At 40.7% G+C, this 27,743-nt stretch overlaps 1 protein-coding gene across 1 annotated transcript in view; it reads right to left on the bottom strand.

Moving 5' to 3' along the window:
• The window catches only part of prpf6 (PRP6 pre-mRNA processing factor 6 homolog (S. cerevisiae)), a 67,052-nt gene that overhangs the window by 13,396 nt on the left and 25,913 nt on the right, over window positions 1-27,743 (bottom strand). The window contains exons 10-17 of the mRNA XM_078555223.1: window positions 22,298-22,416; window positions 21,916-22,134; window positions 12,420-12,542; window positions 10,692-10,813; window positions 8,982-9,120; window positions 7,783-7,902; window positions 434-610; window positions 55-188 (exon numbers count right to left, since the gene is read on the bottom strand). Coding sequence (XP_078411349.1) covers window positions 55-188; window positions 434-610; window positions 7,783-7,902; window positions 8,982-9,120; window positions 10,692-10,813; window positions 12,420-12,542; window positions 21,916-22,134; window positions 22,298-22,416 — 1,153 coding nt within the window. The remainder of the gene's footprint in view (window positions 1-54; window positions 189-433; window positions 611-7,782; window positions 7,903-8,981; window positions 9,121-10,691; window positions 10,814-12,419; window positions 12,543-21,915; window positions 22,135-22,297; window positions 22,417-27,743) is intronic.

Here is a 27,743-nt window from a genome sequence, read left to right as displayed (position 1 = left end):
TAATTGTAGTGCAGTATGTTAAAAATTAAAGCCTTGCGCTGTGTCTCTTCATACCATAATTCCGGATTTTGAGGGTTTTTCAGCCGTGCTTTTTCTAAGATGGCTCTTGCTCTTGTAAGATTTCCAGCTTTCTCTTCAAGTCTGGATAGAAGTAACCAAAGGGGGCTGGAATGTGGACATTTCTTTAACTGTTCGGAAAAAATATACAATACAAAATAATTTAATGGAATATATTATATATAGAAGTAATGTCACAAAATTAGCAAAATTAATAGAAAATTATTTCCAATTAAAGGAGTCAATTTATGTACGACTTGGGAATTTTAAAAGAAAAGTGAATTGCATCTGCTTATGTAGTTGCAGAGATTCCCTTTAAATGCTCACAATCTATTAAATCATTGTATATTTAATGGTCAGAAAAATATATATATACCCCTTGATTGTAAGCTTCACGGGCTTTCTCTATATTTTCAACTTGGTCTTCAATTTGACCCTTCATCATCCATAGTTTTGGGAAGTCTTCATAATGTTTCAGTGCTTCATCACATAACTCGCGAGCTCGAGGAATGTCTCCCAACACCCACTCTAATTTCACAGATTTCATAAATACCTACAATATGCAGGCAGAAAGACAGTAATTGTTATTTTACCTGGGGTGGCGCAGCAAAGAAAATGAAAAATCTGAATTATAAATTGCATATTATTAGTCAATTAGAGACTAATGTAATACAGAATTGTATTATATCCATCTCTAATTCCCATATTCAAAAAGTTTCTCAATATGATTGATTCCCTTCCCCCAATTTTGTTGAGTGGGTGAGAAATGGAGGCAACTAAGCTGTCAATGGATAATAGCAAAAAGTTAGTGATGTTAGTTATTTCTGATACAAAATAAAATGTGCATTAAAATCAATCACACTTGTTTGCTACACCACGTAAGCACCCCAATGAGTTACAACAAGCAGTATGTCAGGTCAAAAACAAAACCAAGAGAATACTGGAACTATACAGTATGTCCATCAACACCTGCAAAGTGTTGTAACCCTTAAAAACTCAAAACTGTCTTTTTTAATGGATGTATTTCCAGTAGTTTCAATTTTTATTTCAGATTTCCAGTTTAAAAAAAAAAGGATCAGAAGACAGGTTAAAACTTTAAATAAGCTTCCCTGTTGCCTAAATGGCCAAATACATCGCACAGAGTGATACGAAGTTTGACACTTGCTTAGCTAAATCCACTGCTTTCAGTTGAGGCAATGGTGTGAGGATTAACCAAGGCTGTGTCACAATGTTAACGCAACAATACTAAAACAAAATCAATGATGAAATAAATTACTTCCTGAACGAAACTGTAATGTGGGTAGGTTTAACCAAAAATGCCATTCTTCAATCTTGAGCCTCTGATTGCTGAATTATAAATGGCTTTTAGAACCAGCTTTTAGCCAAACTCCATTTTATTTTATAAAATTACTCCCACATTTGGGGCTACTGCTAGTTATAGTTTAATAAAATTCTTTAAGAATGGAACATTGAATAGTTTTTGAGTCGCAAATTGAGTATAGCAGTTGATGATGTTAACTAAAGTAGAATGATCCATCTGGATAAGCTTGGTTAAGTGGACACAGGTGATCTTGCTCACCACATAGCTATAATGCCACAAAAATAGGCATCTGAATGAAGAGCCCAGGTTACATATTAAATGGCACTCTGCTTGAAACAGAACTAGGATAAAAGCTACAACCTTTTGTAACTAGGCTGTTAAAACAACTGGCTCCATGTTGCCAAGCATTGAAAGGCGGCAAATGAAATATTGGAATCTAAGGACAAGATCTCGAACTTGTACCTCTTCTTGGGTGAATTTTTTCAATTTTTCAGTCTGTGTTACAGGAAAGAGGTTGAATAATTGCAGGGAGTTAAAAGGACACGAGACTGATCTATGAAGGGGGCTAAATTATCAGGGACCTGAAAGATTTAAAACAAAGATTTAACTTTTCTTAACTTAGAAATTTGTTCTCGAATGTGGCTAATGCTAGTGAGGCAACCGTCCATTTCCCAGCAAGAGGTAGTGGTTACCCACCGTCTTGAACTGCTGCAGTCCACATGGTGCAGGTATTTCCATAGCGCTAATAGGTAAAGGGTTCCAGAATTTGGACCCAGCAAAGATGAAGGATCAGTGATATATGCTCAAATCAGGACTGTGCAAAACTTGGATATGGCAGGGTTTCAAGGTCCTACTGCTCTTGACCTTTTAGGTGGTGCAGGTTGCAGGTTTAAGCGTTGTTGTCAAAGAAGCCTAGGTGAGCAGAGCATTTTGCTGACAAAGCCAGCATTTATTGCTCATCCCTAATTGCCCTTGAGAACATGGTGGTGAGCCACCCTCTTGCCAACTGCTGCAGTGCATGTGTGTAGGTATACCCACAGTGCTGTTAGGGAGTGTTCCAGGATTTTGATGCAGTGAGTGTGAAAGATTGGGCGGATATCTCCAAGTCAGGATGGTGAGCGACTTAGAGGACAACTTGCAGATGCAGGTGCTCCCATGCATGTGCTGCCCTTATCTTTCTAAGTGGTAGAGGTCATGGGTTTGCAATATGCCCAAGGAACCTTAGAGTTGCTGCAGGGCATCTTGCAGATGATACACATTGCAGCGGTAGTGAATGGAGTGATCAAACAGACTGTTTTGTCTTAGATGGTGTAAAGTTTCCTGAGTGTTGTTAGAGCTGCATTCATCCAGGCAAGTGGAGAGTATTCTATCACCCTCCTGATTTGTGTTATGTAGATGGTGGACAGACTTTGGGGAGTCAGGTCACAAAATACTTGCTGCAGAATTCCCTGCTCTTATAGCCACAGTATTTATATAACTGATCCAGTTAATTTTCCAGTCAATGGTAACCCCCAAGGATGTCAATGGTGGGGATTCAAAAAAGGTAATGCCATTGAACGTCAAGCAAAGTTGGTTATATTCTCTTTTGCTAGAGATTGTCATTGCCTGGCACTTAAGCAGCACGAATGTCAGATTCCACTTACAAGCCCAAATTATACCACAAACAATTTTTCTTGATCAGAAGATCAAAACTCATCACTATTTTTAATGGTCTATAAATGAAGTTACTAAGATTCCATGCAAGTGCAGTTTTTGGATTCCCTAAATGGATTTCACACCCTCCTCAATTCAGATACATTGTGCTTGTCTAAGGCCAGAAAACCGAGGGGCAAGTTGGTAGTGCTATAGCTTAAGGCAACAATTAAAGAACTCACTTGAGCAAGAGGCGTCACAAATATCCCCATCCTCAATGATGGGGAAGCACAGCACATCAGTGCAAAAGATAAAGCTGAAGCTTTTGCAGCCATCTTCAGCTAGAAGTCCTGAATGGATGATCCATCTCGGCCTCCTATGGAGGTCTCAAGCATCATGGATGCCAGCTTTCAGCCAATTCGATTCACTCTGTGATATCAAGAAATGGCTGAAAGCACTGGATATTGCAAAGGCCAAGGACCATGACAATATTCCATCAATAGTACTGAAGACTTGTGCTCCAGAACTTGCAGCATGCCCTAGCCAAGCTGTTCCAGTACAGCTACAACAGTGGCATCTACCCTGCAATGTGGAAAATTGTCCAGGTATGTCCTGTACACTAAAAGCAGGACAAACCCAACCCAGCCAATTACCACCCCAACTGTCTACACTCAATCATCAGTAAAATGATGGAAGGAGTCATCAATAGTGCTATCAAGTGGCACTTGCTAAGCAATAACCTGTTCACTGACTCTCAGTTTGGGTTCTGCCAGTGCCACTCAGCTCCTGACCTCGTTACAGCCTTGGTTCAAACATGGACAAAAACGCTGAACTCTAGAGGTGAGGTAAGAGTGGCTGCATTTTTTGTTTTTAAAATATTCATTCATGGGATGTGGGCATTATTACCTAGGCCAACATTTATTCCCTCATCCCTAATTGACCTTGATGTGGTGCTGAGCTGCCTTCTTGAACCTCTGCAGTACATGTGGTATAGGTAAACGCACAGTGCTGTTAGGGAAGGAGTTCCAGGATTTGTCTCAGCAACACTGAAGGAACGGTGATATATTTCCAAGTCAGGGTGGTGTGTGGCTTGGAGGGGAACTTCCAGGTGGTGGTATTCCCATCTGTCTGCTGCCCTTGTCCTTCTATATGGTAGTGGTTGTAGGTTTGGAAGGTGCTGTCTAAGAGGGTTTGGTGAGTTCCTACAGTGCATCTTGTAGCTGGTACACACTGCTGCCACTGTGCATCAGTGGTGGAGGAAGTGAATGTTTATGAATTGGGTGCCAATCAAGCAGGCTGCTTTGTTCTGGATGGTGTCAAGCTTCGAGTGTGTTGGAGCTACACTCATCCAGGCAAGTCGAGAGTATTCCATCACACTCCTGACTTGTCCCTTGTAGATGGTGGACAGGATTTAGGGAGTCAAGAGGAGAGTTGTTCACTGCAGGATTCCTAGCCTCTGACCTACTCTTGTAGCCACAGTATTTATATGTGGTCAAAGAAGCCTTGGAGAGTTGCTGCAGAGCATTCCGTTGACAAAGCCAGCATTTATTGCTCATATTTATATGGCTAGCCCAGTTCAGTTTCTGGTCAATGGTAATCCCCAGGATGTTGATAGTGGGGGAATTCAGCAATTGTAATGCCATTGAATGTCAACGGGTGATGGTTAGATTCTCTCTTTTGGAGATGATTTTTGCCTGGCACTTATGTGGAGCAAATGTCACTTGCCACTTGTCAGCCAAGCCTGGATATTGTCCAGGTCTTGCTGTTTCTCTATTTGTGGGTTAAGAAGGTGAAACCTGGGATCTAGTTTCATTTTAGAGTGAAGACAGTAGGTCTAAGGCTTTGTGTGTCTGCATTCTAGTGGGACAACTCTTGAAGGGAAGTTAAAATAAACACAAGGTAGAAAAAGACTGTGCTGTAGCCTGGTAACAGGGGTCCAGAGAGAGGGACCCACAGAGACAGAAAACCAGAGAAGTAATTTTAGTTCAGTTGAAGCCAGGATTCCAGAGAGGCTGGATAGGAGAGGGAACTGCACAGAGCAGGTTCCAAAAACCAAAGATAAAGTCCCCAAAACCAGGGAGTGGAACAGGAAAGGTCCCAAGAGGACAGTTAAGTCAAAGGATAAGGGCAGGAGCCTGGAAAATATCCTATTAAGTGAAGTTAAGAGTGAGAAGCAGAGAAACAGTCCAAGCTTAAAGGGAGGAGCTGCAGGATGCAGATTTAAAGCAATAAAGGCTTGCTAGAAGCCAGAAGATCCAAGGAGACAGCTGAAGGTTTGTAACTCTTTGCCAAGAGCATGTGAAGCAGTGATGTTCTGTTGGTGCAGAAGAGTCAGTGAGAAATAGAGCATGGAAGCAAGCTTGAATGTACGGACAATCCAGAAGAGCTCTGGAGGTGGACCCTTGTGGAAGGCATTTGAGAGGAAGTATTGTTTTGGAAAAGGTTCCAAAGTGGGTTCTTCGAGAGTGGAGATTGTAAACCCTTGTGTGAAAGATTGAGTTCAGTGAGACCGGTTGGCTCCTGGTCTGACAAGTGCCTCGGGGGATTTGATGAGAGATCCACAGCATCTATTTGGGGTGGCGTCTTTCACTTGGTTTCAGAGCGTGGTGTGCTTGACCACAGGTCACCTATTGGTTTACATGAACTGCGTACTTACTGTGAACATTACAGTATAAGATAGCTTTTGTAACTTGTGTTATCCTTACGAATCTACATATATCTGTAAAGGCATAGTTGTGGATCAAGAAGTATTGTAATATAGTTAATCTTTTCTTGTTTAATAAAAATTTTATTCTTTTGTTATAAGTTCATCAGTCGACTTCGGTGACTCTGTTCAGTAGCCACTCTCCACGTATCTAAAAAAAATTAAAGTTAGGATCTATCAAGCCGGATTCCACCCTTGGATCTGGCTTGTCCAATAGCAACATTGGCTGGAATCATAACACTAATGGTGAACATTGTCCAATCAACGAAAATCCCCACTTCTGACCTTATGATGGAGAGAAGGTCATTGATGAAGCAGCTGAAGATGGTTGGGCCAAGGACACTACCTGGAGTAACACCTGCCGTGATGTCCTGGAACTGAGATGATTGACCTCCTGCAACCACAACCATCTTCCTTTGTGCTAGATATGAATCCAGACAGTGGAGAGCTTTCCCCTGATTCCCACTGACCGTGGTTTTGCTAGGATTCCTTAAAATCACGCTTAGTCAAATGCTGCCTTGATGTCAAGGGGAGTCACTTCCATCACTTTACTGATGATGGAGAGTAAGCATATGTGGCGGTAATTGGCCGGGTTGGATTTGCCCTGCTTTTCGTGAACAGCGCATACGTGGGCAATTTCTCACATTGCTGGGTAGATGCCAGTGTTGTAGCTGTACTGGAACAACTTGGATAGGGGTGTGGCAAATTCTGGAGCACATGTTTTCAGTACTATTGCCGGAATATTGTCAGGGCCCATAGCCTTTTCAGTATCCAGTGCCTTCAGCTGTTTCTTGATATTACGTGGAGTGAATTGAATTGGCTGAAGACTGGCATCTATGATGTTGGACACCTTCGGAGGAAGCCAAGATGGATCATCCACTTGGCATTTCTGGCTGAAGATTGTTGCAAATGCTTTAGCCTTATCTTTTACACTGATGTGCTGGGCTCCCACTTCATTGAGGATGGGGATATTTGTACAACCTCCCCCTCCAGTGAGTTGTTTAGTTGTCCAGCACCATTCACGACAGGATGTGGCAGGACTGCATAGTTTAGGTCTGATCCATTGGTTATGGAATCACTTAGCTCTGTTTATCACTTGTTTATGTTGTTTGGCATGCAAGTAGTCCTGTGTTGTAGCTTAACCAGGTTGACAACTCATTGTTAGGTATACCTGGTGCTGCTCCCGGCATGCCCTATTGCAATTTTCATTGAACCACGGTTGATCCTCTGGCTTGATGGTAATGGTAGAGTGGGGGATATGCCATGTCATGAGGTTACAGATTGTGGTTGAATACAACTCCAATACTGATGATTGCCCACAGAACATCATGGATGCCCAGTCTCGAGTTACTAGATCTGTTATAAATCTGTCCCATTTAGCACAGTGGTAGTTCCACACAACACGATGGAGGGTATCCTCCATGTGAAGATGCGACTTCGTCTCCACGACGACTGTGCAGTGGTCACTCCTACTAATACTGTCATGGACAGATGCATCTGCAATAGATAGACTGGTGAGGATGAGGTTAAGTATGTTTCCCCCCATCTTTTTGGTTCCCTCATCACCTGCCGCCAGCCCAGTACAACAGCTATGTCCTTTAGGACTTGGTCAGCTCAGTCTGTTGTGGTGCTACCGAGCCATGCTTGGTGATGGACACTGCCAAAGTATTTCACATATGGTTTTTAGAACACCAATTATTTCTCACCAATTTCTGTACTTCTCAGTATTTATGTAAGCAATGGTCCCCAGGCACATATTTGAGAAAGTAACCAAAAAGTCTTGTATAATTGAACCCTGTAGGACAGAAAATGCTGGGCAAAAGTTAAGAGATTTGGAGCTAACCAAATAGTAACCCAGTGATTTGTGTCAGTATAATTTTAATATACGTCAATGGAGAGTTAGGAAATATTTTCTTCAATTAGTTCCATAAAAAGTTTGCAAAAGTCGGGAAATATACCATATTCCTTTAAAACAACAAAGTAGTTTGTGCACTTATCACAGATGCTTCTATCACAGGGAGCACCGATAACATGAAATTTAAATTTTAAATGCTCTAGGTTTACTTACTCTTGCAGTAGGAGCACTGCTCCTAGCTTTAGCCAGGAGTCTCCGTGCTCTTTCATATTCATTATTCTCAGACTCCAGCTTAACTGCAGCCAACCAAATCTCCTCACTGTTAGGGTTAGCCTTTTACAGAACAGAAATGTACAATTAATCAAAAATGTATTTCCTGAAAAAATGAGAACTGCAACCACCAATGTTTCACTTGAACTTGCAAGTTGAACTTCAACTTATTTCACTGCACAAAATGAATTCCATTTATGCAATGCTCGTTACATTTTTCTGAAGTATCTCAAAGTGCTTTACATACAATTACTATGGAATGGCAGGGCTATTATATATTCAAAATCAACTTTCATCTTTTACAAATTTAATATCTCACAAATATCCACATAATGACCAATGAATTTGATCTTGGTGATGTAGACTGGGGCAGGGATGTTGGCCAGAGCACCAGAACACTGCTTTTGAGCCTTCTACATCCTGCTGAACCATAAGAACAGATAGACATAGCCTCAGTTTTATGTCTTAGCTGAAAGATGACACTCGCTGGTGTGCTCCAGGCCTGGATTGGAGTTTGTACCCATAACCTTCTTACTCTGGAAGAAGCGTACTACTAAATGACCCAACCTGACATATTGTCCTAACACATATATAATGCATTTAAGTTATGCAATTCAATAATCTTCAGTGGTGCAAAAATTAAACTTTTCTTCAGGAATCCCTAATCCAATTCAAAAATGTCTCCAATGCTAGTCAAATTTGATTTCTCTGAATTTACACATTTTCTTATATGCTCTCATGGGATGGCTACTAAAATAAAACACAGATCCAATTCTAGCTCTGCCAGCAGCCAAGGAAGTCAGGTCTGTTCCAGCTTCCTACTTAGAAGATGAAGTTTGGACAGTGGACGCACCAGTAGAGGAACAGGAGAAGTGAAAGGGAGGAATGAGGGGGAAAAGTCAAAAAATGTAAATGCTGTTTGGAAAAAATATTAAAACCAAATTATCAAATCAACTTTTGATGCCAGGTCCTCAACCTGAAATGTAACTGTTCCTCTCTCCACATGCTGACTGGCCTGTTGCATGCTTCCAGCACTTTGTTCTTATTTCAGCTATTACTGTTGTGAATACAATATGTCAGCAGGAAATTCAAAGCACAGTCGCAAACTCTCAGTAAAGAACATAAACTTAATTCATACTGACCTGGAAAGCAAGTGCAAGAATGCTCCTAGCTGCAGGCACATCCCCAGCTAACCATTTGGACTTAGCCCCCATTAGCCAAAGGACTTCTGCTTTTGGGCAATGAGCCACAGCTCTCTGTAAAAGGGCCTCCAAAGATTCCCTGAAATAAAATAGGATCATTTCATTTAACTATGATTAGATATAGCTCTCATGGTCAATCCAAGAAAGTATCTATTGCATTTACGCCAGATATAAATGTAATGATTGTCAGTATCACAATATCTTTGCAGTGTAGAAGGAGGCCATTTGCCCCAAGTCTGCACTGGCTCTCTGAAAGAGCATTCGAGCTCGTCCCACTCCCCTGCCTTATCCCCGTAACCTTGCACATTACAACTTCACATATATTGAGATTTATTTGAAATTTTTAAAAAAGGCAAAAAATTATGCAACCATATCACGTTACCATACAAGAAATTTCACAATAAAGTTGGATCACATTTACTTCCAGATACATAAATTAACAAAAATATTATTGCAATAGGAATCCTTTCCCAAATAGCATACATTATTCATCAGAAAGGTCTTACTATTGCAAACTCAAAGTTGATGGAAAAAATTTCTAATATATAGGAAATGGCAGCACATATCTGGGTGTTGGGTTCACTTAGATTGCCTTCCATGGTTAAGTTCAAGGAAACAAGTAGCTGCTTAGAACAGTCCTGGCCATGTACCAGCTGGGAAATTCTGAAGGCTGCGGCAAACCACACTGCAGTGTAGATGACCTTGAAGGCTCATGACATGAGATTTGCCACTGCACACCAGGATTGTTATTGAATTGAGTCAAAGATACTTTAAAAAGGTTTTAGAAATAGGCATAATAAGGCAAATTAAAGAGAAGAGAGAATGCAAGAATGCTTCTTGCTGCAGGCACACACCCAGCCAACCATATGGACTACGCCCCCATTAACCAAAGGACTTGAAATTCTGCCTTCATGAATTTCAATTTTTTGAACTACTGTCTTTTTTCCCCCTTTAGTCTTTCTTGGGATGTGGGCGTCACTGGCAAGGCCAGCATTTGTTACCCATCCTGAACTGCCCTTGAACTGAATGACTTGTTAGATCATTTCAGAGGGCAGTTAAGAGTCAATCACATTGCTGTGGGCCTGACCAGGTAAGGGTGGCAGATTTTCTTCACTAAAGGAAGTTAGCGAACTAGATGGCTTTTTACAACCATCGACAATAGCTTCATAGTCACCGTTATTGAGCTAGCTTTCAATTCCAGATTTATTGATTGTAGTATAGTGACATTACCACCACGTCACCATCTCCCCCTCTAATCTACTCAAAGTAGAACACAAATGACAAAAAATACAAAACAGTTGAATTTAAACCAAGATGTCATCCTGACATGGGAAGTGTGACGTACATCTAGGATAAAACTACTACGTTTAATCTTACGGATGAAAAACTGCACTACAATGTTTAAGCGTTAGTGGCGAAATTTAGAGAATTTTATCTTATAGGTGTTTTAAGCGTAATCGAACATACTTCAACCAGGATTTGTAATAGCTTACACCAATAATATTTTGACTAAATTGGAATCAGATCCAGTCTATGAATAATAAAAATTGCCCAACAAAAAGAGGTTTTGTATAAATACAAGAAAGTCATTTTGTGATCATCTTCTCAAGGCATGATGTTACTAGTACAATAGAAATACTGTAATCATACCTGGTGCCATAATTCTTTTCAAAGTAGGCAGCTCTCAGCCACACACTCTTTTTGCTTGGGAACACCTGGAGTGCATGTGCATAAATTGCTCTTGCACATTCGAGTGCTCCATGGGAAATGCACTGAGGAATGAAGCAGAATTAAACATGGAAGTAAAATGAAAGACAATCTTGCCTAATTAAGAGAAAAAGAACAGGCATTGACATATTTATAAACTTAATTTCGTCCAAACTGTTCCTAATGTGAAGAAACAAACATGCAATTTCAGATGCTAAGCACCAATCACATTTAGTACAGATGGCACTTTTGTCACAGGATAAACAGCAAATTACAGGATGTTTGCTACCGAGTTTATTCCATGTGTATCAACATTTGGGGGAAAAAACTTGCCTTTCAAGCCCTCAACATATCCCAAAGCACTTTTGAAATGTAGTCACCATGAGAGCAGAAGAAATGGAGCTGCCGATCTGCACATTTGAAATAGTGCCATGGGATCTTGTATTCCCAACCTTAGAAAGCAGACAGTGCCTCAGTTTGGCATCTCATCCAAAAGATGACAGTACAGCACGCCCTCAGTATTGCACTGGAGCGTTAGCCTAATTTTTTGTGCTCATGTTTCTGGACTGAATTTGAACTCACGACCTTCTGACTTGGAGGCAAGGGAGTTACCAATTGAGCTACAGCTGACATGTGCCAGGCCTTTGAAGTCAGCTTTCTGTAGCAAATTTAGATTATACACAGGCACTAACCAGGCATAAGGGTAAGATATACTAAGGAAGACATAATTCAGTGATGCTGCACTGCTATACAACCATAGCAGTTTACAGCACAAAGGCATCCTGTCATGTCTGTACTGGCTCTTTGCAAGACAATGCAAAACAAAGCCCGCTTCTCCATAGCCTTGTCCTCTTTTGCTTCAAATATTTATCCAAATTTTCCTTAAAAGATGCAATGTTCTCTGCCTCAACCATTCCTGTAGCAAAATAATTCATGCTCTATTAATCCAGAGGAAAGAAATGTATTCTAACCCCTCACTCTCAGTAATAATTCAAAATGAACTGCGATTCCACAAGAAGTTAACAATCTTGCAGTAAATGAATATATTGGGAATAGTGACAATAATGTTGAATTTGTAATAAGGGAGAAGGGTCAGTTACAAACCAGGGTTTTAAATTTAACCTGGGCAAATTTTAAAGATATGAAAAATAAAGTGACTACAGTAAACTGGGTTGAACTGTTAAATCTACAAACAGTAGGAAATAGTCAAATAAGTACTTGGTATGATAAAACACCTGCAAGTACCCATAAAAGGAAAAGGTTCCAAATGTGCCGTTAAGTGACCACGGTTATCAAATTAAGTAGAGACAGTATCAAGCTAAAAGATAAGACTTACACAAATGTAAAGAAAATTGGAAATCCAATAGCCAGAGCTACAAGAGCATAGCAATACAAAGAAAGTAATGAGGGGCAAAAAGCAAAATGAAAATAAACTTGCATGGAATATCAAAACCACAAGTTTTAAAAAATATATTAAGAGTAGGAAGGGAGTTGAGTACATTAAAAGTAGACCATAATGGATAATAAATAAATGGTAACTTGCTAAATGAGTGCCTTGCCTGTTCTCGAGACCTATTTGGTCAAATGCTGCCTTGATATCAAGTGCAGGCACTCTCACTTCAAAACTATTCTCTCGAGTATAGTTTTCTCAAAAATATTCTCCATGCTTACACTTTCTGCATCCTCCATCCATGCATGCTTCCGATCTTCTTCTTCAACACCAATTCCGATAACTGCACGAATAATGGCCTGACAGGTGGCAACACTTCCTGCTCTATCACATTCTTCAGCATCCTGCAAAAGGGGCAAAACTATGTGAGCAGCGTTAAAGAGTTAAGTCAACCAAGGTTTATATAACAGGACCAATTATGTAGGATGAAGAAATCTTAAACAAAAGCGGTTTTAAGTTGATTAAATTTTTACTTAAATCATTAAATAGAATTTCAAACAAACAATATTGCCAATAAATGTGCTTGTACCTTTATTTAGAACATTTTTATGGCACACAATCCTCTTTTCAACTTCTAGCTCACGTCAACCCATAGTCACTAAGATTTCTGACACTGAAACTTAGGGCAAAACCAATTTGTTGAGTATCAGGGTACAATTAGTCCAAATATACCTTCTATCAGGAATGGGTTATTCTTTTCAGCTTTGTAGAGAATTCCACAGTATCCTCTATCTGCAAGCTTCTGGTGCATAAGGGAAGAGTTATTCTGGAGGAAGGGGCAACATACTTAAGGGAGTACCATACTGAAGCTGTGCATTAGAATCTCAAAACAGGGTATTTTAGTTAGAGTCTAAACTAGGGAGTGAAATGTTGAAAATGCATTTGTGGCAGCAATGCTCCTAAAATGGGTATGTCCAATAAATAGGGCATTTCTAATTAGCACTGTTCCCATGAAAATGATCCAAGAATGCTCGTGTTAACGTTTTGTTACAAATGCTAGTTGACCACTTACCAAATTATGTAGAAATTGTCAGTAACTGACTAAGGAAAGCACTTTTATAGGCAAGGAACTACAAGTTCTTTTCAAGTGCTCAGGTGAAAAAGGCACACTTCCTGCATTAAGCATTTTCAGTCTTTTACACTGTCATCCTCTTACACTGTCATCATGTTACCATTTAGTCATTGTGGTGTATACCTGGACGTCTTTACAGGGTACTACGGAGTATACAACAGTCAGTGATTGACCTGAATTTTGCAATCAGTGAAGCAATGGTGGCTTGTCACTGATCTCAATGAGACCCCCAATGATCTCCGTGGTGAGAACTTTAATGCTGTCAACGCACAACTGATTAGAGCATAGCTTAAGGGGGATTGCCAGGCTTGAGCAGAAGTGATGTCATCAAGCTGTCCAAGCAGCCAGCCACATTAAAGAACTCTCACAGCCAGCCGACCAGGAAACGTAAAGTACTAATAACCAAATCACTTTTTAAAAATTGTAAAAAGTGAAATAAAGATTGGGATATACACGAGGTGAAGGTAGAAGTTGAAATAACATGATTTAAAAAAAATCTAGTTTAATAAATCTAGTAATGATAGAAACATTTAATTACATTCCAAATACTTTGCAGGGCCAGATTGGCTGTTCAACAGTAGTTAAATACTCAGATCACTGTTAAAAATCCAGTTACACCTCAAAGAACAACACTAATGGGGTTTTGAACAGCAATATGAGAGCGTAAAAGGGGAAGATCTTGCTAGATCAACTGATTTCATCGGTGGCCGGTTCTTTGCCTATGTGCTGAATCCTGAACTGACAGTCAGGTTCAGAGGGGAAATGATGGTAAATACTGAGCTCATCATCAAAAACACTGCAAATTCCAGGCCTTTACTCTGAAAGCCTGTGGGATAGCATGGAGATGTCAGGAGCCATGGTTGTATCTGGAAATCTTAAGTCTGCCTGGTGCAATTGTTCCACTCTCTACTCCCCTTTCAACAACTTGTATTTCTGCAGCACCTTTAACATCATAATGTCCCAAGGTACTTCACAGCAGCACACAAAAAAAGTTTGATGCTGAGCCAAAGAAACAAACATTAGGACAAGCAACCAGTGCCTTCAACAAGGGTAGACAGGTGGAAAGGTGAAGAGTTTTGGAGAGGGAATTCCAGAAGCATATTTTCAATGTAATTTGATTTTGAGATATTAAATAACTTTGCCAAGCTGAGTTGGTATTGCTTTCTTGCTTCGTACAAGTCACATGAAAGAAGTGGTGAACAACCAGAACGTTTTTATTACTGCAGCCAAAATGCACTGTTCTATCAGAGACATATTGTTAAAAAGGCAAGTGCACAAAAAATTTGATATTATACTTGAAATCATTACATTGCTGCAGCTTTAGTACCAGTTAAAAAGAATTGCCAGAGTTTATAGAAAAATTATGGATTGAGTTGGATTAGTAAGACTGTAATTGAAACTGATCCTGGTAGCCAACGTTCCCTTTAAGCCAACACTTCCCAAAATGTGGGTCACAACTCCATTAAGGTCTCAGAAACAATGGATGGAATAACAAGCTCCCCCTCCTCTGAGACTGCACCTGGCACCGAGGCCCAGGCGGCATCCAGCCCTGCCCTTGCCTTGCTCATCTCAGGCTCTTTCCGAGCATGGCAGAGGACAGCAATGAAGCCAGCGGGTAGGCAGGGAGGCTTCAAACATATTATTTAAGCTGCAAACCCGGAATAAGAAGCTACCGGTCATGTGTTTTCAGTGAGGGGCAGCTGCAGGGTTTCTCCCAGTGTTAGGTCCAGGTTAATGACTGCCATCTTTATAGGAGGAAATGTGCAGCAAAGCATTTGCACGGCTGCCTTCTTTACAGGAGATAAAGTGGAGCAGAGCATATGTGCAGCCATCCTGGGCCAAGAAGCAGGTGAAGAGGGCCTTCAACGAGTCCTCTGTCACAGGGAAATATGGAGAGCTTGACTGAAGGCTACATTAAGCACACAAAATAATATTTTTACAAAGTAGATTAAAGTACAGATTTTCATATTTAAGTGATGTAATATGTTGATCTATAATGCATAAACTTTAATAATTATATACTGAATGTTGCTATACTGTTTATAGCAGTTTTGTTTTTGTTGCCATGTGGGGTCACGTTCATTTTCCAGTGTTAAAATGGGGTCACGCTGGAAAATTGTTTTGGAAGCACTGCTTTAAACTGCGTAGGGTGCACACAAGTCAGTCCTTTTAAATTAGCGCACACTTAAAAGAAATCGCCCGCATACAGAAAAAGTAGCAACGGTATTGGTGGCATTGTTTTTACATAAAAACAAACTGGTTTATGAATGGCAAACAAAACAAAGTCATTCTCTCTCTCTCTCTGAGCCAAGAATGCTATATCTGGAGCCATGCATCACCAACACTTCACAATGCAGCAACTGCCTTCCTTCCTGACATGCGATAGCCAGGATGAACATTAATGCTCATTTCAAACGGCAAGGTTAGCACTTCTCAACTTCAGGGATATTGCCGATTACCTCACCTTTAACGGGCCAAAATTTCATAATACTAAATCCTTGCACTGTGCAATCTGCAAGCAAAATTGCACTCAACCCTGAATAGCCTGCAATATCAGTGTTATAGTCAATCGATGGGAAACCAGCAAGTTCAGGAGTTCACTCTTTCTTGAAGGAATATTCAAGATGATTTAAAAAAAATGGATTTCCGCACTCATGAACTCCAAGTATGTGCATTGAAAATATGCCAACGTTTAACATTTTAAAGAATATGAGAAAAGGCAAACAATGCAGATGTACCACGTTTGCTACTACTCCTTAGCTAAAGGTTTTAATGATGTTTCCACCTCTTCATTCTATGAACTAGCATTAAAGATTTCAATTATTAAATGAATTATTTGCTATGAAGACAGTAATCACTGAAACAAACAAATTGTTCATGGATTGATAAAATTGAAAAAAGGAAATTCAGTAATTGTTACCTTTTGTACACTGCAATTTTGCTTTCAAAAGCACAGCTCATGTTTAATACCCCATAGAAGTAATTACACAATCCCAGCAGGAAGCCACGCTTGCAGGCAGCACAGCCGAAGATTTTGAGATACAATTGGGTACCTCGTTCAACAAGTCAGTGTCCATCCAGCAGGGCCTCCCCACATGGAGCATAGGAACAGAATTAATCTGCACCATATTTCCATATTTTAAGGGGAAAACAAAGTAGAGCTACAAAAAAATGCAATCCACTTGACCATCAGCTTCCCAATTAAATGTGTGCAGATTCAGAAAATGTTGTCAAAAACCTTCTGACAACCAACGTCTAGTGGTCTATCATTAGCACTACAACTGCAAGAAGAGCATATAGTTATGTTTATGTCTCATGCTATCATAAACAAATAAGGTAAATGCACAATTTTTTTGGTGGTGGTTTACAGAGGAAAGTTAGGCAGCACACAAAAAGAAACTCCTGCATTGCTTCAAATAGTGCTATAGGATCTTTTATTTCAGGCATACAAGGGCTTGGTTTTTCTTTTCATCCAAAATATACTTTAGATAATGTAGTACTCACTCTGCACATCGATGACAGTTCAAGCTCTGAGGTGAGGCCTGCACCCACTTTCCCATTATTCAAAGGAAGAATGTGACAAAATGAAGTGCAGCACCAATTAAAAATTTGAATACTGCCCACAATGACCACTTTCAAATCCTACAACAGTGCTATGCCAGGTAATATATTACTTTGTTTTACTGGTCAACAGATTCATACCGGTAAAACAGTGTCCCAAAACGAAAAAGGTATCTAAAGACTCCATTTACATTACAAGAGAATTGGTCCCATTAACTCATAGGCCTAATTTTAAGCAAGAACAGGCACCATCAGGTTGGATGCCCCATTTACACTCCATTTCATTTTCAGCCCCAGTGAACTCAATTGAGCACAAAATAGGGCAGGATATAGATCAAGTGTCTGACTCAAATCCACCTTGCTCCTGTTAGGTTAAATTCAGGGCTAAAGCTTCAAGTCTAGGTGGTGATGCAACTTTAAATTAAAAACCATAGAAGCAATGCCATTTTTGCTGGTTGTGTTCAAGACCACTAATAACCTTGCCTTGTGGTTATTACTGAGAAATCAATCAAAAAAGTAAAATTTCTGCCAACTCCTAGATTCCCACACATCAACAGTCACCAATAAACTAGAGCCATGATTACAAGTGGACAAATCATGGAAACTGGTTACTAAAATACTGACAAAATTCTAGAATCTGGCGTGAAAAAAAATGACTACTTACTCAGGTTACCATAAGCCTTTATTAGGCTAAAAAACCAAGACAAATTGATGCAACACAAAAAAATACCAAAGAAAGAAATCTGCATAAAACTCAAGATTGCAAAACCACTCAACACCTAGAGAACTGGAATAGGTCATGCTCAACTCAACAACTTCAAAATAGGAGAGCTAATGACAAAAGCAAAATGTAATATTAGTCCTGCTTACAAACAGCTGATGTTGGCAGACACCTGGGGTTTGCAACAGTTGACAATGGCAGATTACGTTTATCTCCTTCCAGCTGTTGTACTTCAAATGCTGCTTCATACCTCCTTACCAAAGCACCCAATATACATCCAGAATTAAGTGCTATTCTTTCCTAGAGAAAGCAAGAAATTAAGAGCACAGACAAGTACAAGAGGCATATGGGGAGGGTTATTTGTAGGTAGTTAATCCAACTTCCTGTGGCTCTTAAAAAATGCTTATTCCAACAAAAGGCAACAGAAGGTTTCAAAGCATGATAAAAAAGAGGTTTGGACAGTTCACGTTTCCACAAGTGCTGAGAACACTTCAAGCAAGAGCAGAGTTACAAGATGGATGTATAACTGGCCAAGGAGGATTCACAAGTATGAAGAGAAACATTAGAAACAAAGAAAATATGAAGGCATAGGCGCAGAATAGAAGGGAAAGTGGAGATGAGTGAACATAATTTTCCATTATATTTATAAATTAAATCCTAGTGTGCAACTGTTGCCTCTTGTTATTGTACCATTTAAGTGTACCTGTAATCGCAGGTGACGCTGAAGCAGGTCAGACTGCTTCAACAATTGTATATCCCTCTCCTGAGGAGCTGATGATCAACCAGGCTGTTTGCAACCTTGATATCATGTTTGACCCCAAGATGAGCTTCCAACCATATATTTACACCATGGCTAAGATTGCACACTTCCATCTCCATAACCTCGCCTGACTTCACCTTATGTACTGTTGAAATCCTCATCAATACCTGTTTACCTCCAGATTTGACTATTCCAATGCACGCCTGGCCAGCCTCTCTTGTTTTACCCTCCCTAAATTTGAAGTCAACCAAAACTCTGCTGCCCATGTTCTAACTCGCCCTAAGTTCCATCACCCATCTCTCCTGGGCTCACTGACCTACAGGTTAAACAATGCCTTGTTTTTAAAAATTCTCATTTTCAAATCTCTTCACGACATTACCTGTCCCTACCTTTATAATACCCTGCAGCTGCAAAACCATCATAGCTGCACTCCTCTAATTCTGGCCTCTTGAGCACCCTTTAATTTTAGTTGCTCCACTATCCGTGTCACGCCTTCAGCTGCCAAAATCGTAGGCTCAGGAATTCCTGCACCCTCTCTTGTTTCTGCACCTCTCTTTACCCCTTTAAGATGCTCTTCAAAACCTACCTCCTTGATCAAGCTTTTGATCATCTGCCCTAATACCTCTATGTGGCTCCATGTCAAATTCTGCTTTATAAGCATTCTTGAAGCACTTTGGGACATTTTGTATTTATCTAGCACTTTTATCATTGCAAGTTGCTGTTGTTATAATTGGAAAAAAGTAAACAAGGCGGGTATTGCTGCCTAGTGGTTTTGGTACTCAACCAGAAAACCAGAGGTCATGAGCACAAATCCCACCAATTGTGAAAATAAATTCAATAAATCTGGCAATTTGAGAGTTAGCACCAGTGAAATTGGCCACAAATGCAGCCAGATTGCTGCAAAAGATGTGCTTCAGGGAAGAGGCCTGCCACTCCTACTCAGTCTGGCCCACATGTGACCTCAACCCCACACAAGATGGTTAACTCAATGTCCTCAAGGCAACCAAGCTGGGCATTAAATACTGCCTTGCTGGTGTCACCCATATCACAAAAGCAAATAAAACAATAGTATTCACTTTAGTAATTCATATAAAAATGGGTATTTGCATGCAAAACTTGGAAGTCATCCCTAAATGATGAAATAGGTCAGACAAACATAGAAGTGACCTTAGCAGACTAGCAGGAATTATACAACACTCCAATACCCACTATTTGAATAGACAGTAACCCATTCATTTCAAACAGATAATGCTGCCACTAAAATTACAGGCTGAGCAATGTCATATATATACACAAAACAAACTCACTGTTAGTATCAGCAACAGTAATTTCTGGGTTACAATTCACACATTTTATTAGAGCTTACACTATTATATTACTGTTTTTAATACAAGTACAGTAAACTTTGTATTATCCGGCACTGTGCCAACTGGAATTTTCTAGGAATCAGAATTTCTGACAGCACAATTTTATTTTTTATATAAAAGCCGGTCACTGTGTTCAGATAATGCATTCTTTAAAATAAAAGTTAATAACAGTAGATTATAAATCTGCAAAAAGTTCTTAGGCTTTACACTGAAATTATTGAATTAGTTTTGGTTATTGTGTCCGAACAAAGATATACAGCTCGGAGCAACTGTCAGTGAAACTGACAGCTCAAGGTTTTTTTTCAAAGGCTGGTCTGAATGTCATGGTGTCAGTTGTAGTGGTTTAACTGTGATGCCCTGTGATTGAGCCCTTGACTGCCCAGTTGTTCCCCCTCTACCCTCAACCTCTCAAAGATAGAGCAGCACCTTGTCTTGTGTCCAAAGTAATGTAATTCCCTGTTAACAGCATTTTTGATTAACTAGCATCACCTATTCCCAGAGAATGCTGGATAACAAAAATTTTACTGCAATACAAAACAATTGGCCCAAATTATTTACAAATTTGGATTGTACAAACTATTTTATATAGTTGACATGCAGTCAATTATAAAGTTTGTGAAACAAATCTGCTGGCATTTGTCAAAGAGCAAATTATCGTAAAATTTACAATATAGTTGCAGGTTACAAGACATTAATGAACTAGACGCAGCATTTTAAAAGCAACCCAAAGCATCCTGAAACTAAACCACGGTGATGTGTTATAAAAAAAGAATTGTAATGGTCAAAACATCAGAAGACTGCTATAACATCTGGAGGAAGTTCACTGGTGAGTCAGAAACTAAGCAAACATTTTACCATCAAATCCGTCTTTGATCAACTGAAGCAGTGAGCCAAATCTAAAAGCATGAAAAACAGTTCTGCACGCAATTGCCAGGGAGCGACAAACTTCACATTTCTTTATTAAAAAGTTTAAGTAAAATTTTACTAGCTTTAAATTACAGTATAGGTCCATTCTGCTTAGAATTGGTAAGTCATTTAAACACAGTTTTAAATATTCAAGTTGTTTGATGATAACTTGAATATTTAAGTTGCCAGCTTGAATATTCAACCCTCAAAAATTATACTCGTGTGTAGGACAGCTTCAAACACGCAACCTAAAAGCAAGTGCCTGAGAAGGCAACCAAAGCTAGTCATCTTTGCACTTCTGTTCCCACCACACTGGCACGCATCCTCTTTTAGTTTGGACAGCAGAGATTTAGATCGTGAGCTTCTAAACAGCCAACCAAATCTACTAACAATTTGGTTGCCATATTGGTCTGCATAGTAAAAGGGGACACAATAAGGCACTAAAGTGTTTTTATTTTCTTTCTTTGAAGTATTTCTTCATAACAGAACTGACCCTGTTGGTTCCATAATCTCTACAACCTCTGCCTCATGGCTAACAAAGCATTTCCGTCAGCAACAAACATCTAAAAAAAAACCATCAAAATTTAAATCAAGGCAATAATTACTGAAGCTTGCCCAGCAAAATGATGCTGAGAAAATTACCTCTGCACTGGAAAATCCCCAACCCCACCAACCTGTCACCTGCAAAGTCAAGTTCACCAATTCATTTGCAGTTAGTTATGTGCAGTGCAAAGGGATAGTGTTCCTTGACCATTATAATAACAATGAAACAGTATTTGTGATTTGGCAGGATAAAGAAACAATTGCAATGATTCTGTGCTTTTAACCAGAGTTTAGTTATTGACAGCACACATGAAAATATTCAAGTATGAGGAGTATTTTGGTAAAAGGTTTCTGGGAGTCCTAAAATGCACCAAACATTAAAGAATCCAAAAAGGTCAGGTCTCAAATATCTTTAAAAATATCCTGTGAAATCAGATGGTGTCTTTTGCTTCCCTTTTAGAGAGGCTTTGTACTTAAGTTACCTTCCAGTATTTCACAGGGACAAATGTGAGAACACTAATTCGCTCTTACTATCTTAAACACTATTAGCTTTTAAGTGTTATCTCCAACATCACACATTCAGCTTCCTAACACCTGAAATGTAATGATCCTTAATTGTCTGCAGCAGTAATGCTGAGAAACATATAATGGTAGCAGACCATCAATTTTTAGTTTAGGTCTACTACACTGCATTTATATCAGATTTAACTGACTTAACAGGATTCAACAAATGATTCAACTCAATTGAAAAGGTCTGCCTGGTACTCACGTTAAGACGAGTAATTACCTGAATCCACTGTTCTCGATTAATTTCCACTCCATTAGCTCTAAGTGAAGTAATAGCTCTGTCAATGATTTTTTCGACCATCTGAGTATTTCCATTAGCCTCTTCTAGTTTTGCTGCAGTAATCCAAATATGCCTGTCTGTTGGGATGTTTTCTCTTGCTTTGTTGAGCACTTTCCGAGCATTCTCATAGGTTTCCAATCTTGCTAAAGCAAGCCAAAGCTACAACAGAAAAACAATTTGAAATTCAGATTCACAACTCTAAAACTTATATGCTTAAAAAGTCTATATCTCCTTAATTTGGGGAACCACTACATAGAATATAAACAAGAATCACTGCTTTGGCATTTTTAAAGAAACAAAATCTTGTCTCCTGCATACTTACTTCAACACTAGTAGGGCAGCATTCAACAGCTCTACTGAGCATAATCCGTGCATCTTCAGGTTCCTCCAATTCAACTGCCGCTTTCCATAAACGCACTGAATTTGGCACATGCTCCAGGGCTGAAGAAAACGAAATCATTTTATTTAACTGAGCAATGTGATGTACATAGACTAAATAGGTACAATTAGAAACTACTGCTGGATATACCAGATCAGCCAATGTCTGTAAAGAGAGAGAACAATTTTATTTTTCTCCTTAGTTGTATTAGATTGATGCCAACTATGTTGGCCTCTATTAATTTTGCTTTGAATGATGGACACTCAAAACATACCACAACATCCCACAAAAAAATTACACAAGAACAAAGTAACTAATGTGTTGTAAATTGCTTAAGTTTCTTTGCATTGTTGGATATACACTTAGCAGATTCCCAGAACAATCAGCAGTTGATCCTAACGGGAAAAAAACATCATGCTTTCCTTATGCATTTAGACTGCAAGTTTGATAGTCTGAATGTCTCTTAAATAGCCAAGGACGGAGTGGATTATTTGCAATGAAAAGTGGAAACTTGAAAACTTATCTCTGAAACTTGAATGGGTATATTATTTATTATTGTTTGTTCCGCCATCATAAACCAAATGGGTCATGGAGGCTACAATTTCTACAGAACTACCAAAGTCAAAAGATCAATAGATACCATTAAATTATTGTACAGCAAGAAATAATTTAGATAATAAAACTCTACAGTAAAATGATTTATTTTATAACCAATGAATTTCTTTATCACCAACTTTTGATTCTATGCTAAACAATTGGAAAAAGTAAATACATAAGCCACTTAAGCATTTTTAAACCAAATTTCAGGCATCAACAAATCATAATTGCTCTTTAGGTAAAAAAAAACAATGCTTCATATATGTGAAAGTAATATAGCCAAAACAAATGTTAAAAATTGAAAGTAATTCTGAATCTTTAAAACAATGTTGAACATACCCATGATACCAGATAACATATAGTAATTAAATACTATCTTAACTATTAGAACACAAACTTGATCAAATTTGCTAAAGATACACAGAAGCAGCAGTCACTAATCATTGCACACTTTAAATTAATAAAACTCACAAAACACAAGAAATGAGATAGAGATCAGTTTTTCGAAGCATTTCCTATCATATTTGTAAATTATGTGTTTACCAGTTTCATTTCAAAAACAAAATATACCATAAAAATCTTCATTGCAAAAAGGAATTCTCTCCCTCATTAAAAAAATCATCAAAAACATTTTCTATATAAAGTGTGGCTGGGTTTCACTGCTATTAATTAAAACACTAATAAAAAAGTTCTCAAGTTCCTTTCACATGAATGTGTCACCACAAAATTACAAGCCTTGCACCATCTGAAAGCAAAGAATGCTTCTCTGAACTTTGGGAGAAAATCAAAACGTTGAGGACCTCAACTGAAAAAAACATGAGTTTCTCCAGAATACAGTACACATAGTATCCAGCGTGCTTCTAATTACAAATTAATGTAATCAATTCTTCTAAAAGTTCTATGTAAGGTTCCTGATGAACACTGTTACAGTCTGTCTAATCAGCTTTGAGATCACACCAATTATAACTGCCACAATATGAAGAGGGATACAGTGCCAGAAACTGACAATTCACAGAAGGTAAAAAACTCAGAAAAGTCTATTTTGCCAACTCAGGTGTTTGATCTTTTTCTGTGTTTCTTCAAGCTAAATTAAAATGTTCCATATTGCTTTAGCAGTAAAATACAAATTTAAAATTATCCGCCTTTCGGATTTTTGTTGCAATGTGAAGTGGAACAATGTTGGCAAGGCTAAAGGAGACCAATGAAAGCATTAAAATTTTATTAGAATTAAGACTTTTTTTTCATTCATGGGATGTGCGCGCTGCTGGCAAGGTCAGCATTTGTTCTCCATTCGTAATACAATTGAATGTTGCTAGACCATTTCAGAGGATAGTTAAGAGTCAACCACAATGCTGTGGGTCTGGAGTCACATGTAGGCCAGAGCAGGTAAGGATGATAGATTTCCTTCCCCAAAATACATTGGTGAACCAAATGGCTTTTTATAACAATTCAATAGTTTCATGGGCACCATTACTGAGGCTGGGTTTGTTTTTTGTCCCAGATTTATTAATTAATTGAATTTAAATTCCACCAGCTGCCACGGACAGATTTGAATTCATACCTCCGAAGCATTAGTCTGAGCCTCTGGATTACTAGTTCTGTAGCATTACCACCACACCATTGTAGTTACAAGACAGGAATACAGGTTCAATTTTGGTGGTGCTGCAAAACAGGTGGTAACAGGCTGGTCACACATTACACACCCTGCAGATTTTTCTTTTCATTGGCCTACTGCATCAGTACAAATATTTCCAATTCCTCCAACAGACATCCTTTTGATCTTAGGTACTGAATAGAATTTCAATCTATGGGCAGAATTTTCCATTTGTCGGGTGGGTGGGCCCGACTCAATCGCCGGTGGGCACGGAGCCGATTGCCGCTGGCAAAGCGGGCTGCACCGCCATTTTGCGCGGATGGGCCAATTAAGGCCCGCCCAGTGTGTTTCACACTCCCGTGGAGAGCAGGATTTTCAAATTTGTGGCGGGCGTGCACAGACCGCCGGTTCCAATGGGGAACCGGCAGTCTGTATAAAGGAAGGCCAGGCAGCCTCCTTTAGGCTGTTCACCATGGCCAGCGACGGGTGCAGGGGGTCTGCACAGTGGGCTCCGGAGGAGGGCAGGCTGCAGGGTAGGCCAGCAGGGGGGGCAATGTGCCCCTCGCTTCTCTGAAGCCTGCCTTGCTGCCCACCTCGAAGAGGTGGCAGGACGTCGGGAGGTCTTGTTTCCCGAGGATGGGAGGAGGAGGCCCCCCACGTCATGAAGTGGGCTGGGCAGGAGGTGGTCAGCTCCCAAGATGCTGTCAGTCGCACAGGGACGCAGTGCCGCAAGCGTTTCAATGATTGCTGCGCTCTGGAAGGATGAGTACCATGTCAGCCTTGACCATTTAACCCAGCAGGTAGCATTAGCCTTTGAGCCCCGCCCCTCCCCAACGTCTTAGTGTCGTTACTGCATTGGGCATTTGGCGCACGCTGGGTGGACAAACAGATAGTGACCATGCTTACATCAGCCTTAGTGGTTGATGAGAAGATGGGTTCTCCCCGCAGCATATGTTGGTGTTTGTCGCATTTGAGTAGTCTGGGGAGGCAGATAGGCACATACTGAGAACTCCAACACGTCTTATTGATGGTGATCAGATGGTGGAAGGGGAGCCTCAAGGTGTCGTGGCCAAGAGCCATCTACTGGCCTTGGCGCCGCACCTAGTTGTGCCTCCATGCCATGGGCACTAAGACCCATGTGTTATTGAAAGTGATGGACGCCGAATGTGTCCAAGGTGGCCGTTGGGGGAGGGGGTTGGGACCAGCCGTACTATCTTCTGGTGACTGATCACCAGTAGTGTGGACAGGAGCCGCTGAAGGCCTCAGATGGGCCACTGTGGTTGGGGTGAGCGTGCACGTGCAGAGTACATGAGCGATCAGCCTCAATGTACTCTTCTCTGTTCTGCAGGCAAAAATTGAACACAACAACCAAGAACATTTGCGCACTGGTGGTGGCCAGGCCATGTTGCACACCGTCACCCACTTCGAAGGACAGGCTATGGAGTTGGGAAGAAGCCAAGTGGCCAGGTCGGCAGGTGTCGGTGAGACTGGGGTGCAGCGGCCAGGTATTTGAGGCCCACAGTTCCATCCACTCTGTCTTCCCACCATCCAAAGCACTGATGGTTGCTGCAATCATTAATGCTACAACACTGCACATTCACAGATTGATACAGTCAGACGTGTGGGTCATACACAAAGGTCCCTCGGCCCCTTGAGGATTCGCGTCTCTAGCACCTTCCAAAGTTGCCTTATCCCATTTCTGACCACAATCCCCATGGCCTAACATGCCATGGCATCGCTGCTGCACATCCAAAGACTTATTGCATCTGAGGAGGGTTTGTACCTCCGCCACCCTTTCAGCCAGTGCGTCCCACATTACTCTGTCCAAAAAGGTCCTCAGCACCTCACCTGTCAACCTCATGGCACTCAACTTAAATAAATGCCACCACGTTAGTCATCCCTCTGCCAAGGGGAAATGTTGCCTTCTGTCCACCCGGTCTATGCCCCTCATAATGGTATGAAGGTCAATAATGTGACCTGTCAATCTCCTGTGCTCCACGGCAAATGTCACAAGTGTATGCAATGTTTCTTCATAACTCCAACTCTCCAGGCCAGCATGCATCCTGGTCAGGAACCTCTGCACTCTCTCCACTCCAATGCCATCCCTCCCATGAAGCACAGGTCACAACTGAACGCAGAAGTGTAGCTGTGGCCTCGACATCGTTTCTGCACTTGCAACATGACCTCCCTTTCCCTACATTCTATTCCTCGGCTAATAAAGGCAAGCCTGGCTTTGACTTTGTTAAACACCTGATGTTCCTGTTCTGCTACCTTAATGGGTCTGCCCAGCAAGGTCCCTGTAATCGTCCTTACTTTCCACGGTCCTACTATTTCTCCTGTGTTCCCGTACCTTGCTTGTCTTGCCCAAGTGCTTAACCTCACACTTATCCACATAACATTCCATGTGGCATTCCTTAGGCCAGCCTGTCTGTATGCGCATGTAATGTTTGGGCCTCCTCTTGACTATTTACCACCCCACCAATGTTCGTCTCCTTAGGTTCTTGAAGGCTGAGCACGTTATGAGCCTGGGGGGGGGAAGGGATGAAAGGTGTTACTGACTGAACGCTAACTGATCCACTGTCCTTGTTGTTAATTTCAACATCACTACCGCATGGCCGCCAGGACGACGTCCAAAGCCCCCCTCCATACTTGAGGGGTGTTAATTGGCACTTGGGTCACATCATTTCAGCGAGTCAGGCACCAGCGCAGCGACTACCACGTCGGTGGGGATTATAACGTCGGCTAGTGTCCCGGGGCACAGTGGAGAGTGCACTTCACAATCACTGGAGGAGATGGCACGGAGAGTGCCAATGGTGCCAGCAGCCGGAGGACTGCAGGGGACCGGGCACATGCTGAGTCGGGCAGTGATGATGTGCCTCTGGAGATTTCCGCCATGCAGCAGCTGCAGGACAAGTGGCAGGGTGCGCGGGAGCATCTGGCAGGGTTGCATGAGGGTGTGCTTCACTTGGTTTCTGTGATGGAGGGATCCAGGTAGAGTGTCAGTGAAGGCATGAACCTCAGGACAGAGCGTCAGGCTTCCTCCATTGAGAGATTGGCGACTCTCATGGAGAGGGGCTTCATTCGGATTGAGACTCTTCTGATTGGGTTACGCTCTGACCTGCAAGCCCTCACAGCGCTAATGGCCACAGGTGGTCATTGGCAATGTGGGAAATGTTCTGGGCACCAAGTGTCGCCGCT

This window comes from Cetorhinus maximus, chromosome 13 (assembly GCF_964194155.1).
Source record: "Cetorhinus maximus chromosome 13, sCetMax3.hap1.1, whole genome shotgun sequence".
NCBI classification, from domain to species: Eukaryota; Metazoa; Chordata; class Chondrichthyes; order Lamniformes; family Cetorhinidae; genus Cetorhinus; species Cetorhinus maximus.
The sequence above is the reverse complement of the archived record's forward strand: the minus strand, read 5'-3'. Positions and strand labels throughout refer to the sequence as shown.